The sequence below is a fragment of the Cygnus olor genome, chromosome 2 (assembly GCF_009769625.2).
Source record: "Cygnus olor isolate bCygOlo1 chromosome 2, bCygOlo1.pri.v2, whole genome shotgun sequence".
Classification (NCBI taxonomy): Eukaryota; Metazoa; Chordata; class Aves; order Anseriformes; family Anatidae; genus Cygnus; species Cygnus olor.
The window spans coordinates 80,752,974-80,766,734 of record NC_049170.1 but is presented as its reverse complement, the minus strand read 5'-3'; the positions used below and the strand labels follow the sequence as shown (position 1 = coordinate 80,766,734).

The 13,761-nt window shown below is 39.5% G+C and overlaps 1 protein-coding gene and 1 long non-coding RNA gene across 2 annotated transcripts; one reads left to right on the top strand and one right to left on the bottom strand.

Moving 5' to 3' along the window:
- Positions 1–2,207: 2,207 nt before the first annotated feature.
- LOC121065263 (ovalbumin-like) lies at positions 2,208–13,263 on the bottom strand. Its single transcript, XM_040547981.1, has 7 exons — positions 9,127–13,263; positions 8,513–8,563; positions 7,804–7,932; positions 6,865–6,982; positions 5,541–5,683; positions 5,063–5,218; positions 2,208–3,447 (listed from the first exon to the last, which is right to left on the bottom strand). The coding sequence occupies exons 1-7, from the start codon at positions 9,292–9,294 to the stop codon at positions 3,052–3,054; spliced, it is 1,161 nt and encodes a 386-aa protein (XP_040403915.1). The 5' UTR covers positions 9,295–13,263; the 3' UTR covers positions 2,208–3,051.
- On the top strand, positions 3,160–9,296 carry LOC121065264. Its single transcript, XR_005816963.1, has 4 exons — positions 3,160–3,297; positions 5,055–5,205; positions 8,819–9,051; positions 9,166–9,296. It is a non-coding gene; the product is annotated as an uncharacterized LOC121065264 (long non-coding RNA).
- Positions 13,264–13,761: the final 498 nt, after the last annotated feature.

Here is a 13,761-nt window from a genome sequence, read left to right as displayed (position 1 = left end):
GTTTTAATAGATAAGAATTCCAGTGGCCTAGAACTAATGCAGTTTTAGAATAAATCTGGTAAAAGCTGAGTGTCCTGAGGATTTTGAGTACTCCCTTTCCATGGACAGACCAACAGAAACTCCAGGACAATAGTAAACACAACGTTATCTCTCTCATAATAAATTTCTCCATTTGTTATCTCCTGACCAGCAGTTGACTAAGTTACAAGAAAGTGAGGGAAAATATTTGAACTATTTATACACCAGTGAAGGTGGTACCATGTTACCTTCTTTCTTTTGCAAGATCCTGTTTGCTAACAGCAAGTTATGGCCCCTAGGTGCTGCCAAAGTATGTGTTATCTTGAGGGAGGGAATGGGGGGAAACTAAAACAAGTAGAACAAGCAAAATACTCTGGGGTGGAGCTGAAAAAAAAAAAAACACAACCTACCACCACAGACCACCCAGTACTGGTGCCATGCTTTTCATACTGGAGTGAGGAAAGAGTATAGCATCCTTGCAGTAACTTCACACCTCAAAACCCTCCTCTGTCACTCTTCCTGCACTTCCGTGACAGTTCCTTGCGGGTCTGTTTCCTTTCTTATTCCTGGACTGGAAGAGGACTGGAAGATGGTTTCATGGACAAAACAGACTTGGCTTGGGGAAGAGTAATTGAATTTATTGCCAACTGATCACAAAGTAGAACAGTGAGAATTAAAAACTTTAAAACAAACAAACAAAAAAACCATCTCCCCACCCTACCTCCTTTATCCCAGGCTAAACTTCAGTCTCGATTCTTCCATCTATTTCCCACAGAGCAGTGGGGGGGTGGGTGGAGGGTGTTGGGGAATGGAGGTTGCAGTCAGTCTACAACACTGTCTCTGCTGCTCCTTCATTGTCACTCCCCCCAGACCCCCTTCTCCTGCGTGGGCTCCTCTCCACGGGCTGCAGCTCTGGCCCGGGGCCTGCTCCTGCGGGGGCTCTCCATGGGCCACAGCCTCCTCCAGGCCACATCCACCTGCTCCACCGGGGGCTCCTCCACGGGCTGCAGCATGGAGATCTGCTCCGTGTGGGACCCATGGGCTGCAGGGGGACAGCCTGCTCCACCAGGGGCCTCTCCACAGGCCACAGGGGAACTGCTGCTCCAGTGCCTGGAGCATCTCCTGCCCTCCTGCTGCAATGACCTTGGGGGCTGCCAGGCTGCTTCTTTCACATTTTCATTACCTCTCTCTCAGCTGCTGAACCTTTTCATCTATACAGTTATGTGCTTTCACAAGTAATACTCGGTCTAAACTTATTTTCTAGCTGGTAAATGTCTCCTGAAAACAATGAGAAGTAAATCAGGGAATTTCCTGTGGAAATGTTCAAACATTTTAGTAGGCAATCACAGCAAACCATATATTACAAACATGTTCTTTTGCTGTTCTTAACCTGCTGATACAAGCATCAGGCTCTATAGCCAGTGTGCGTGCCACAATCCTGCTGTGTCCCACCCCCATGGCCTGAAGTGTCAGTGCAAGGGTCTCCAGCATGGGTTAGTCAATCTCCTCTCAAAGTCCTTGGTCCTTGCACCCCTTTATTCTGCAGCAGCAGCAATGAAAGAAGAATGGGGTCCTGCTTTGAAAGCCAGACCCTTCCAGCTGTGACTGGTTCCTTCCCACCCTGTCCCTGTGGAGTACCATCAGCAGGTGAGGTTGGCAGAGGCTTTCTTGGACAAACCCAGCTCCTCTAGAAGAGCCTCCAGGCACGGTACAGGCACAGGGGAGGAGAAGTGGCTTTGAGGCAGGGATTTGCTCCACGCCCTGTTCTTCTCCAGCCTGAGTGTCTCTGGTGCTGCCCAGTGGCCATGTGCCACCAAAGCCTATTCATTCCTGCACACTAGCCCTCTCAGGTGACAGAGGGGACAACTGACTGCTGCTACCATCAGCCACCAATTTCTGAATTTGTTCTGGTCAGTGTGAACAGAATTTGCTCAGCTGTTGAGCAAATCTGAGCTGAGGCAGCTCCTTGGGTACCTCAGGGTAGGGCCTGGCAGCCCAGGCCTGTCCCATCACCCCAGCCAAGAGCAGGGCATCAGCAAACTGGACACAGTGCTCCAGATAAGGTCTCACAAGTCATGCTTAGAAAGGCGAAGCAGTGCTTCCTTCCCTCCCTGTGCTTTTTTAGCTGATGCATCCCCATACATGGTTAGCTTTAATAGCTGCAGGGGCACCCCACAGACTCTTGTTCAACCTCTCGCCACCTATCAGGACTTCCGCAGCGTTGCTTCCAGCCTGTGTGTCCATGCTTATTCCTCTGCATAGGTCCTTCCTTCTCTGGTAAAAGCCCTTGCTGCATTTGAAATACTACAAATGAGATGTGTTTGCTTAAACATGTTTTTATTAAGATTAAAGTATTAAAAGAGTACATAAACAAGACCCATTACATGTGAATACAAGAAAAACAATTTGAATAGTAACATGCCATATTTGGTCATGATGATTGAGCCAAAAAAGTTTAAGGAGAAATGTGAATTATAAGATTTCTATAAGGCATCTTAGAAAAGTGAGGAAGAGCCCTGCAGCACCAGGAGCACAAAGGAAAAGCAATTGCCTTGTCAGCATAGGAATGGTTGGTGACAATCGATAGTTTAATCTGAGAGCTTTCAAGTGACTAATTCTGGAGGAGTCACCACAAAGCCTGGTCATGCAGACACCTGGCTTAATTGGAAGGCTGTATTTTTTCCCCCATAGGACTTCTGCTGGTAAATCAGGTTGTATTTTTCAGTGTGATGATTCTGATGATTCAGTACTATTACTGAAATGTTAGTTTGCAGCAGGAACATCTCTGTTCATGATTATGCTTTCTTTGGGTGCAGTTTTCATTCCCTTAACCCTTCGTCCATGATGCATAAAGGAAAGGCAAAGGGTGGATGTTATATTGTAATTTCTCTCAGATTTATGTTGTGTGTGTTTTGTTTTTTTTTTTTTCCTTATATGGCTGTGACAGAAAATATGCCTTTCTTTTTTATCCTTGGTATTACAGTGCTTTGGGTCTTGCTGTAAGGGGCAGAAACTCTTTCAACTTTCTTTTCTTTAAGGGGAAATCCATCTGCCAAAGAAGAGAATGCTGTTGGTTGGGTTGTGCTTGATGAAGAAGAGGAATGGGTGGTCAGCCCTAAATTCTTCAGAGACGCTTGTAACATCCATCCCAGCTTCTGCTGAGCCTACCACATCTCTGCCTGCTTCAAAGATTTCCACACATGCTGCATGGACAGCCTCAGACATCTTTAAGCTTACTGTTGAAGAGATGCCAGACATATTCGCTGATGAGCTGAACAGGTCGGTCATACCCAAGGCCATGAAGACAGATGTGAGGTTGTATTTCTCCTCCATCTTCATGCGGGGGAGGTACACTTTCATCCTCCTCTCTTCCATCATAGTAGAACTGGTCCATTCTGTCAGTTTTTCAAAGCTGATTGTAGTCTCAAGCTGCAAGGAGACGAGAATGACATCCATGAGATGACAACTTCCTTCACAGTACTTTGTAGTACCATGTCCCATTTACCATTATGGGGTTCTTTGTATTTTAAACTGACTGCTCTTGGCATGGTGCTTTTCCTAGGCATGTAAAGATTAATGGATCTAGGAGAGGAAAGCATAGTATGACTCTCTGCTCTGTCCCATTTTCTCTTTCTTTAATAGACTCACTGCCAATTCTTTTTTTTCTTTTTTTTTTTTTTTTTTTTTAATTTTGATGACTACTCTGCAAATTTCACCTAAGGTCCTTCTCTGCATATCTTCTTTGCTCAGGAAATATATTGCAAAAATCATTCTGTGCTTTTGAGTTTTAAGCTCTCTCTACATTTAAGATCTCTGAGTAAACAAGATGTTAATGGTAACCAATTACTGATACCTAAACAATCAGCTGTTACTAGATTAGGAACTGATATCTTTAAGAGAACTTTGCTTTTTGAAAATTAGAAACTTAGCTGTAAAGTATCCTTCCATTTTAGTTACACTGTACCAGTCCAAGATCACTCGATTCAAAGTTATCTTTACCATTTAAAAAAGAAAGTATAAAATAGCATAGTGACTGGTTGCACTGGTAACTACTAGAGGAGTGAGAATCCCTGTTAGTGATAGGCATCCAGAATAATTGGTTTCTTTCATTATTACTGATATTGCTTTATACCTAGTAATGTTTCTTTCCCTGATAACTTAGCAAATCCCTCTTACATGGATCTTGCCATGACAGGTTGTAGAAATGCCATTTCAATATATTCTCTCTCATCATCTTTATACAAATTATTTTTCTTAAATGTGCAGATTCTCTTTAATAAAAGCTTTTCTTTTTCAGACTTTCTAGTCAAAATGCACAGTGCTTGTTTCCTACATATACATACTTTTTTTTTCTAGAACTGTACATAATCTTCAGTATGCATGTCTGCAGTCATAAGTGATAGAAATTGTGTCTTTTCATCTTTGTAATTTAGATTCATGAGTTAGTGTGCAAACATTTCAATGAATTCTCCTTTGTTACTCTGCATTTCTATTCAGATTGTCATCAGAAGGACTGTAGTTAACATCCTATTCCTGTATTATGTTCATATCAGCAATAGTATGTTATGTACTTATTATTTTCTGAAATTGCTTTAACCATTCCACTGTCCTTCATATCCAGTTTTTAATATAGGTTAATTTATGAGGGTATGAAGGAAGCATGTCGAGCACCACCAAATGAAACTATCGTTAGAACCAGTAAAGCTAACATGAACTTCCAAAGAAGCTCCTCAATGTGCAGGAATGGAGATATAAGGCCTCTGGAGCTCAAGTCACTGCAGTAACAGTTGCTTAGCTGAGAGAATAATTTCTTCTATGGCCAATGTTTAACCCTGTTAAGTAGTTCCTTAAACAATCCATGCTCAGGACAAACTATTGCAGGACCCACCAAGACAACTGTATGCTTCTAAGCAATAATCACATATTGTCAGTGTTCAAATTTGTGCTGGTGAAATGTTTTAGGATAACTTTATTGAGAAGGGCTTTGCAACAGCTAAATTTCACTGTGTTTATGATTTTCTGAACCCAACTGCTAGGGCCATACCTGCTCCAGGCCAGAGACTTCATCAGGCAACAGCACGCACATGCTCATCATTCCACTGGCAAATGGAAGCTCCAGGATCTTCACTTTCTCAGAAGTCACCGTGGCCACTTTAAATGAACCAACCTGGTACATCATCTGCACAGGTTTGCTTTCTTGCTGCAGAACCAAAAAAGAGAATATAATTTTAACAAATATTATTCTTAGAGGGTGGAAATGTCTAGTTATGGTTAAAATGACTGATTGCTCTTGTCCAGAAGGACTTTTTCAAAGGAAAGTTGGTGTTTCAAGTTTTTTTCTTAGAAGCTTTATAGTTTCAGAAATAGTGTGAAGAGAGAGACATTAGGAAAACTCCCTGTGATTAACAAAGAACAGAAGTAGACAAATAAGCAGATATTTTGATGTAGTGTCTGAATAACAAGGTGACTACTCTCTTCACAAATTCTAGATGACATCTATAAGGTGATGCATGCCCATGTACCTCGGTCATTCTGAAAGGCATGGTTTGAGTGTCTTCATCCTTAAATGCTTTCTCCCACATTCCTTTGAAGTAAATGGCATTAACCAGGACCATTGTAGTCTGGGAATCCACAGAGCTTGGCTGAAGGATATTTTTGATGATTCCTTTAAGAATGAACAGGAAAAAAGAATTGTATAATACATTGACAATCACAATGTTAAATACAGGTTGTAGAATTTGTGGGAAAGAGGGTGTGTAGACAAGGACATTGTTTTGTTTCTGCAACTATAATCTTGTACTTCCAAGGTTGACTTGCTCACTGCTGTTGACAATAGCTCTTTTCCTCTCTGCAAAGAGTCACAATAAGAGCTGTAGGACCCAGAAATTTATATGTTACAAAATGACTAAATCTGTAAAATTTATGATAAGAAGAACCACTAAAACCTCTTTTATCTGATGATCTCCAACCCAAACAGTACCAGCAAACATAAATATTACTTGCTTCAAAGTTGAAAGAGATGTTTACATAAAGAATATAACTGGAGAGGAAAACAATTTTACTCTGTTTTTTTTTAATGTTTTGCTCCTATTTATTCTGCAGTCCTCATGCAAGCTTTAGCAAGCTCCTCATGTCCTCTTCCACCAGTAACTTAATCATCACCTGATTTTCTCCTTCAAAGTATGACACCACACCAGAGGTTGCGTGGTTGTCAATGTTTTCATCTCATTAGAGGTTGAATTCAGTTAGAATTCACTGTCTTTTGTCTGTGTTTCAAGCAGAAGGGAAAGGAATGCTTTAAGGAGGTGAGGAAGAGACTAGAAAAAAATGGAGGAACCACATGGAGAAGCATTAGGGCAGAAATCAAAATCATGATACACCTCCTTTCATACACCTCCCTATCATTCCTTAACTCTGGTTTTCCATTGCCTTTACCTGTTAAGATTTCTAAAGTGGCTTTTGACTGCATGCCCTACTTAACAAGTACACAGCAACTCTGGGAAGCCTGAAGGAAAACATACTGGCTGAGGGAAATCAGGATTCTCAGCATAGGGTGAAACCAGTTGTCACTGTGTACAAAGCATGTTTTAATGCTGTCCTTTTTATTAGGACTGGAAATATTACATTCCTGTAAATCCCCTGCAGATAGAGAGTCCTCTAATAGAGGGGTGTCTGGATAGTTCCTTATGATGATAGTTCCTTATCTGAGAACTGATCTATTTTCCAGAAGCAAGAACAAAAGGAGAGGTTTTGTATTTATCTCTCCAGACTTAAGTGCTCTCCTGTGCTGTTCAAATATGTTGGCAGAAGGGAAAATACCTATGCCGACATTTTCCTTGCCCTTACCATTTGTTTGACTTTCAACCCAGGAATTGATGAGCTCTCTGGCTTGATCTGCAGCTGTTTGGAAGCTGATAGACTCCAAGCCTCCTTTATACAGTTCCTTCACACATTGCAAGTATTCCTGTTAAGGAAGATTATGCAGTTTTCAGATCAGAATTTCAAAACAGTTTGCAAATGTGAAATGCACGACTGAAATTAACAGATGTGAATAATATACTAGTGTAAAAAGCTATTCTATACTATATATTACTACGTACTATGCCTTATAGTATATTTACTACAGTAATATGCTGTAGCTCTATTGATTAGCCTTAATAAGCAGTCACAGCAATAAGACATGATTCTACTTCATAAACATTCTACGATTCGGCATTTACTGCTTCAAGCAACAGTATATGCTCAAATTTTTCAAGTGTTTTCCAGCACTGAGTTGGATCTAAAAATGTTGATTCATTTCAGTTGAAGTATGCTTGTTGTCAATTTGCCCCCTTTTTATTTTGAAAATGTTTTCCTTTGCTTTCCAAATGAAATGTTCCTTTCAATTGGAAAACCTGGATATTTTCGTCTGAAAGCACCATATGGAATATTTTGAGAACCTGAAGTTATTTCCATGTTTGTTTTACAATCTGAGATAATAGTTGGATTTAACTCTTTCCAACAAAAATTATCTTTACTGATATTACTGATATTATCTTTACGTTACTTATACCATGACACAGTTGGATCATGACTGTACTTTGCACAAACATCCTTTTGGCTAGGCACATATTCTCTGAAGACTGTACAGGTTTAGGGCTGTGATAAAAAGAAGTCATGAATACTGCCTTCCATATGCAAGAAAACTTCTTTAGCAGAGCCTAGACTTCTGACAGTGCTTTAGCATTACAGAACAGTAGGGCTTTGACATGGAAAAGTCTCGGATCAGATTTTAGAGCAACTCACCGGCAGGATTGTGTATGTCTCTTCAGCATAAAGTCTACTGGCAAAGCTGAGCGAAAAATTGTCACTTGGTTTGGTGATTTCGGTGAGTATGTCTCTAAGTGAAGAATGGACACTTACAGATGTGCCACACTGAATACAAATAAAAAGATAAGGGATGTTATTCTAGTTTTAGTACTTTGTAGGTTTTGAATAGTGTATGACAAGTGTAAAGTAGTTCAGATATTTCTGCTTACAAAACTGTTTTTTGTTCCATCTGTCTTGCTGCTAATAACTATACTGGTGTAGTCCTTTTCTAACATACACAAATTTTGTGCTGTTTTTCTTCCATAATTTCCTCATACTTCTTTCTGCAGGACTCTTAACTGCCCTCTGCAGTAATCTAGCTCCAGCAGACCAGGTAGGCTTTCCATCTTTCCCAGTCAGACCCATTTAACCACCATCATCCAACTACCTTGCCTAAGCATGCAAGTATCCACAGTTTTGTGTATTTGCCCAGTATTTTGGTCCTGGGTTTTATCTTCTGTTTGTTCTGAATCCCCTGTTACCTCCCTTCTTTCTCGATTCGTACAAACAAAGAATTCCCCCAACTGCTGGATGCAGAGCACTAGATGCTCATCAGAAAGGGCTTGGAACTGAGAGATCTATCTACTCTATCTATCTAGAGATTTATCTACTAGACTTAGAGAAGGGGATGAATTTTTTTCTTTACCTGAGATTCCATACTCTCTCCAAATCCTGGGATTTTATCGAAGTGAACAACCTGTAATTGAAAATAATAGTAGCTGAAATAACAGGTATAACAAAAAAGGTTATGCAACTGAGATTAATGCATGATGTTTGAAATATAGCTGTTGGGTAACTGGGAGGATGTATGACTAAAAGGGTCAATCTATCTGTACCATCTCTGAATATCTGTTCATACTGCTGTCTGCTTTGATAATCTCTTTTTTTCCCACAGTAGACATATGGAAATCAGCTCCGTTACATGCTGTTATTAAGACTAAATTTCTTCCAGGTAACAATTCAACCTTCCTCTATGAAAGAAGTGAGAGCTGTAGGAAACTCATGTGATGAAGAGCCACTGGAATGCATTGTTCTTTTGGAGAATCCTACTACTAACAATGATAAAATTCAAACTAAAATCCAGTTTCAAGATTTCTGGCCAGTGCATTTGTTTAACACTGTGGGAGTTGGAGGTGATGGCAGCTTTAGAGAAAGCTTTTGCCTCTGATCTATGCAAGTTCCAAGGTACATTATCATATAATTAAGTGCTGTGGCTCCATTGAGCAGGACAAAGGTTTTCATCCTTAACTGTAGTCTCACCTTATCTATCTGGGCCCTGGTGTTGTCTCTTGCACCTAGGTAGACCATGGCCAGAGCTGAAATGATGCTCAAGGGGGAGTAGAAGATGTTCTCATTGACATGCTGGACTTTCAGCTCCCTGAAGACATCAAAACAAAATTCCGTGCTTGCTGCACCGATGGAGCCCATTGTGAAATCCGTGTTGTCTAGAGCAAACAGCAGAAGCACAGTGACAATGTAATGATGGAATGCTATACAAACACAGTGCGATGCAGGATTTTCTGTAGTGAGCCACCCCTTTTGAAGTACCGGTAGTTTTTAGGCCATTCAATAAAAAAACAAATAGTTTAAAAGTCATTCTTTGTTAACATGCCTATTGCCATACCCACCTCTCCTGCATGTTCAAAACTGTATTCATAAATCTATTTCTTTTTGCATTTGCATTCAGTTGCCTTTTTAGCAGTAAATTTTCTCAGAAGTCTTAGTTCCATATATAGTTTGTTTACCTTTTAAAAGCAGTCAAACAACAATTGTTTGTACATATTTTCATCCAGTGAAAGATAGAATTCCTCGAATCAAAACAAGAAAATATGGCCTGTTTGATAGACTTGCAAAGCTGGAAATTCAAAGTGCAAATTTCAGTAGGTTTGGACAGATAAATGTGAAAGCAGAGGCTCGCTGACTGTTTTTATATTCTAAAAATAAATAAGTGAAGAAAAATATCTACTTGTTCCATTGTACCTACTGCCAGTGGATCTTTAAAGGCTTGCATTTCTACTCTTGTTTTAGTAATGGAAGAATAGATAGGGAATATAATTTGTCTAAGTCTAGAAGAGAGACTGATGCACATAATTCATATATATGAATATTCAATTCCACCCTATCGTGCTTTCAGACATACTTGAAAAAAGCAAGCTATATGTATATATCCTGTACTATAACCTTTCTGAGGAGTTAAATTTTGTTAGTGACATTCAGACAGAAGAGGAATGCAGACATGGTAAATTAGCAACTATAATACAGCACTGTCAAATGAATAGTTGTGTAAAGCAGTAGAATCTTTATATTTGTTTCTGTCTTTAACTACTATAAAGTGCCAGGCTGTACAAGTCCTGTATAGCCAGTATGCTTATATAAAGCACAGCTTTTGAGGTCAGCATGAACCTAGTTTTCTTCCTGTAATTTATAGAAATTGCTAAGGTTATTTGTCTTCCAGAATCCAGCCTCTTATACAGGTGCTTAATGCTGAAGCCTGAAGTTTGTCTTTGTCATATTAAACCCCACCGAGGTTTTTAGTGACCATGCATGTGAATAAACACACACGTCCACATATTTCTCTCACATTCTTTTCTGTAAACAAATTAACATTTATAGATTATTGTAAGAATATAAGTTTATACACCTACACGTTTTGATCTTGTGTAGAGTTCAGCAGCTGTATTTTGCAGGAATTAAACTGTTAGAGAAATTTCACACTAAAATAACCCTAAAAAATCACTGAATGCCACAGTGTTGCTCTCTGTGCATTCTGTTGAACTGGAAGTCAATCAAGCAAACTGCAAAAAATCAAATTTAAAAGATACTGAACAATACAATAAGGTGCTCTGAAATAAAAACATATTTTAAGCACAAAGAATAACTGTTTTAGAAATCTCCTGAAAACCAACACATAGTTTTTACACATAATAAAACAGAGCAGAATACATACACACAGGTGAGAAGTTTTTGTAGAGAATATCATGCAAATATTCTGACCTTAAAGATACCAAGCATAAGACAATAATAATTATTTTTTTTAAGTTTAGGCACAAGCAAGAGCAAATATAGTGGGAAGGTAAATTTTCCTAGAGAAGCGCTTACCGTTTGAGCTTCAGCACCAAAGGTAATACAGCTTTCCAGCTGTATGTTGAGAGAGTGGCTGTACCCTGGGGAATTTATACAGTCTGAATTTGGACCCACCCGCTGGTGCGCTTCAGAAGTTTGACCTTTGACACCATAAAATCATTTGATGGAATTGGGTCAGATTTACTTTCAATGGGTCCATTCTGGGTTGAAGGGAGAGCAAATATTAGTTTCTTATTCTGTGTAACAAAGTGTTTCCTGCTAGTTCTGCTAATCCATCAGGACTGTTGAGTAGGACAGAAGACTGGGAAATACTTGTCATGTTCCTTTAAGCCTCAGTTACAACTAGGTACCTGGATGTTAATGAAAACAACAACAAAAACAAACAAAAAAAAAAAAGAGAAAAACTTTGCGATGGAAAACATAATTAGCAATTATTAGTTAATCTGCTTGTTATTATGGTCGTAGTAACAGAACAGAACTCTATTTCAGTTGGTCTTTTTTGAATGTACAGCACGCATCTGAGCCATGCTAGACAGGAGATAAGTGAGAACAGGACTTAGCCTAATTTTCTCCTGACGAAATGAAGAAGTGTGCATGTGAGAAAACCAAATGAGATGAGAATGAAAAGCAGACACATTTTCTTTGGAGAGTTGGAATATTTAGAAAAAGATCTTTTGATGGGTGTGAAGGCCTTATAAACAATTTTTATTCTCAGGGAGTAATAGAAAAACATAGCTCCATAGAAAGCAAAAAGTATTCAATTCCAAATGTTTTTATGGTATGCATTTCTCGTGTTTCTCATGAATAACTTAATGGCCTGGCAGATGACGGAAGAAGTGTAAAATTTAGCTAAAGGAGTGTTCATGGTCCGAGGGACAATCATAATATACAATAGCAAATATATTTCAGTTATAGAAGCTATTGTCTTCTAAATAATAGAAGACAAACAGTAAAGAAACCATTCTGACCTCTGAAAAGCATTGTGTGATTTAAAAAGAGAAAAAAGAGTTAGTACAACATAATTCTTCAGAACATATGTGGGGATTGCTGTAATCTCTGTTAAGGAGAAGAGTTAGGTTCCTATACCTCTAGCAAAAGTTTAGACCATGCAGTTTTCTTTTCCTTAGTCTGCTTCCTTTTGTGAAAATAAATATACTTCTACAGTATATAAGTCTGAGGACTTAAGCAAGACAAGATTGTAGGGGAAATGTTATTTTTTGCTAGATATCTACAAGTGCCAGCTGAGGCTTTTGTTGCATTTTGTTTTTAAGCAAGACTGCTGCTTCTATTTCAGCCCCTAAGAAAGTCTAAAACCCTTGTCTGTTTTTTTCTACTAATAGACTTGCTTCTCAAAGTGTTATCTCTAACTATAAAATATGTATTAGTCTGCTGATAGAGAAAGGAGATTGGGAGTAAGTCTCCCCAGATACACTTTTAATCCAAAATCTCCAATCTGGTGTCAATCAAACACCAATAATAAATTGTGTATAGGTATCCTGCTACTATATACCCTACTCTTGCTATGTGTTTCTTAATATGCAGATTGACATAGACCAAGTAGTCCTGTCATAATAAAACATCCTGGTGAAATAACAAGGAAAAGAGGGTCAGTTTTGGCTCTCACTGAGGCAAGGAACTGTTTACCAGACAGGCAGATGCTGGAGAGGACATCCATCTTCAAAAAGATGCTTCCACATACTTGGAGATATTGGGACAGTGCTACCATAGCTGAGAAGAATGGCTGAAGATCTCCTGAAGAAGGAGGCAGTAAAGAGGCAGTTTTAGTGGGAAAATTTCTTTCTGTTCGGAGGCTTGGTCTGAGAGCATGTCACATAGATATACCCAGAGAACTGGGCAGCTAAGCCAGTACCTTAGCTGCTAGCTCACAAGCCACTCACAGGGAGATCAGCAGTAAGAATTAACAAGCCTTGTGAAACAAGGAGGATAAAATGCTTTTTAATGAAAACTCTCTAGGAGAAGCTCTATTCTTGACTGAGTTGTCAGGCAGGATCTTTAATAACTTCTTTCTCAGAGAAGTTTCTGCTAAAGAAAAGGAGCAAGGTACCCACCATGGCCAAAACTGTCAGCCATTTTGTTTGAGCAAACAGCAGATCAGGTCAGAAAGGGTGAGGTGTTTCCAAAGTAATGCTGGCATATATAGTAAACCGTATGTATTTATGTATTTATTTATAATACATAAAGCCTTTATGAATGTAATTTAGTGCGTTGCCTCCTTCGGGCTGTTATGAATAAATGTGTTATTAACACTTCGCCATAACTTGTCTTACGAGTAGTGAATAATAGTTTGGTATACTGGGAGCCAGGGCACTGAACTCAAGTAGGCACATTCACTCTTTTGTATCCAATAGCAGAGAGGGTACAAAATTTCATTTCTGTAGCTCAGGAGGTAGTATTGGGTCTGTGTAGCAAGTTTTTGAGAGTGGGAGGGTTGCCTCTCTGAGCAGAGCCCAGAAGCTGCCCCTTTTAGACAAGTGCAACTCCCATTCCCCACTCCTATGTGCCATGCAGGGAGAGGAGGCAGAAGAAGCCAGGGGTGGGAGGAAGGTGCTCTTAGTTTTTGCTGGTCTAATCTGTTATCAATAGGCAATCAGTAATATTAATCTTTATGCTGAGTCTGTTTTGTCCATGACAGTAACTGGTGAGTGATCTCCCTATCCTTATCTCAACCCACAAACTTTTTGTATTATATTTTCTCCTTGTGTCCTTCTGAGGAGAGGGAGTGAGAGAAGAGTGTGGTGGTGCTTAGCTTCCCATTGTCGCTAAACCACCACAGAGGTGAGGTGATACCAC

Excerpts from the sequence above, each read along its gene's own strand:
- LOC121065263 (XM_040547981.1), bottom strand. The coding sequence starts at position 9,294 with ATGGGCTCCATCGGTGCAGCAAGCACGGAATTTTGTTTTGATGTCTTC. Across the intron at positions 8,564-9,126 it reads CCAGGGCCCAGATAGATAAG|GTTGTTCACTTCGATAAAAT; the intron begins GTGAGACTACAG and ends TTTCAATTACAG. Across the intron at positions 7,933-8,512 it reads GAGAGAGTATGGAATCTCAG|TGTGGCACATCTGTAAGTGT; the intron begins GTAAAGAAAAAA and ends ATTTGTATTCAG.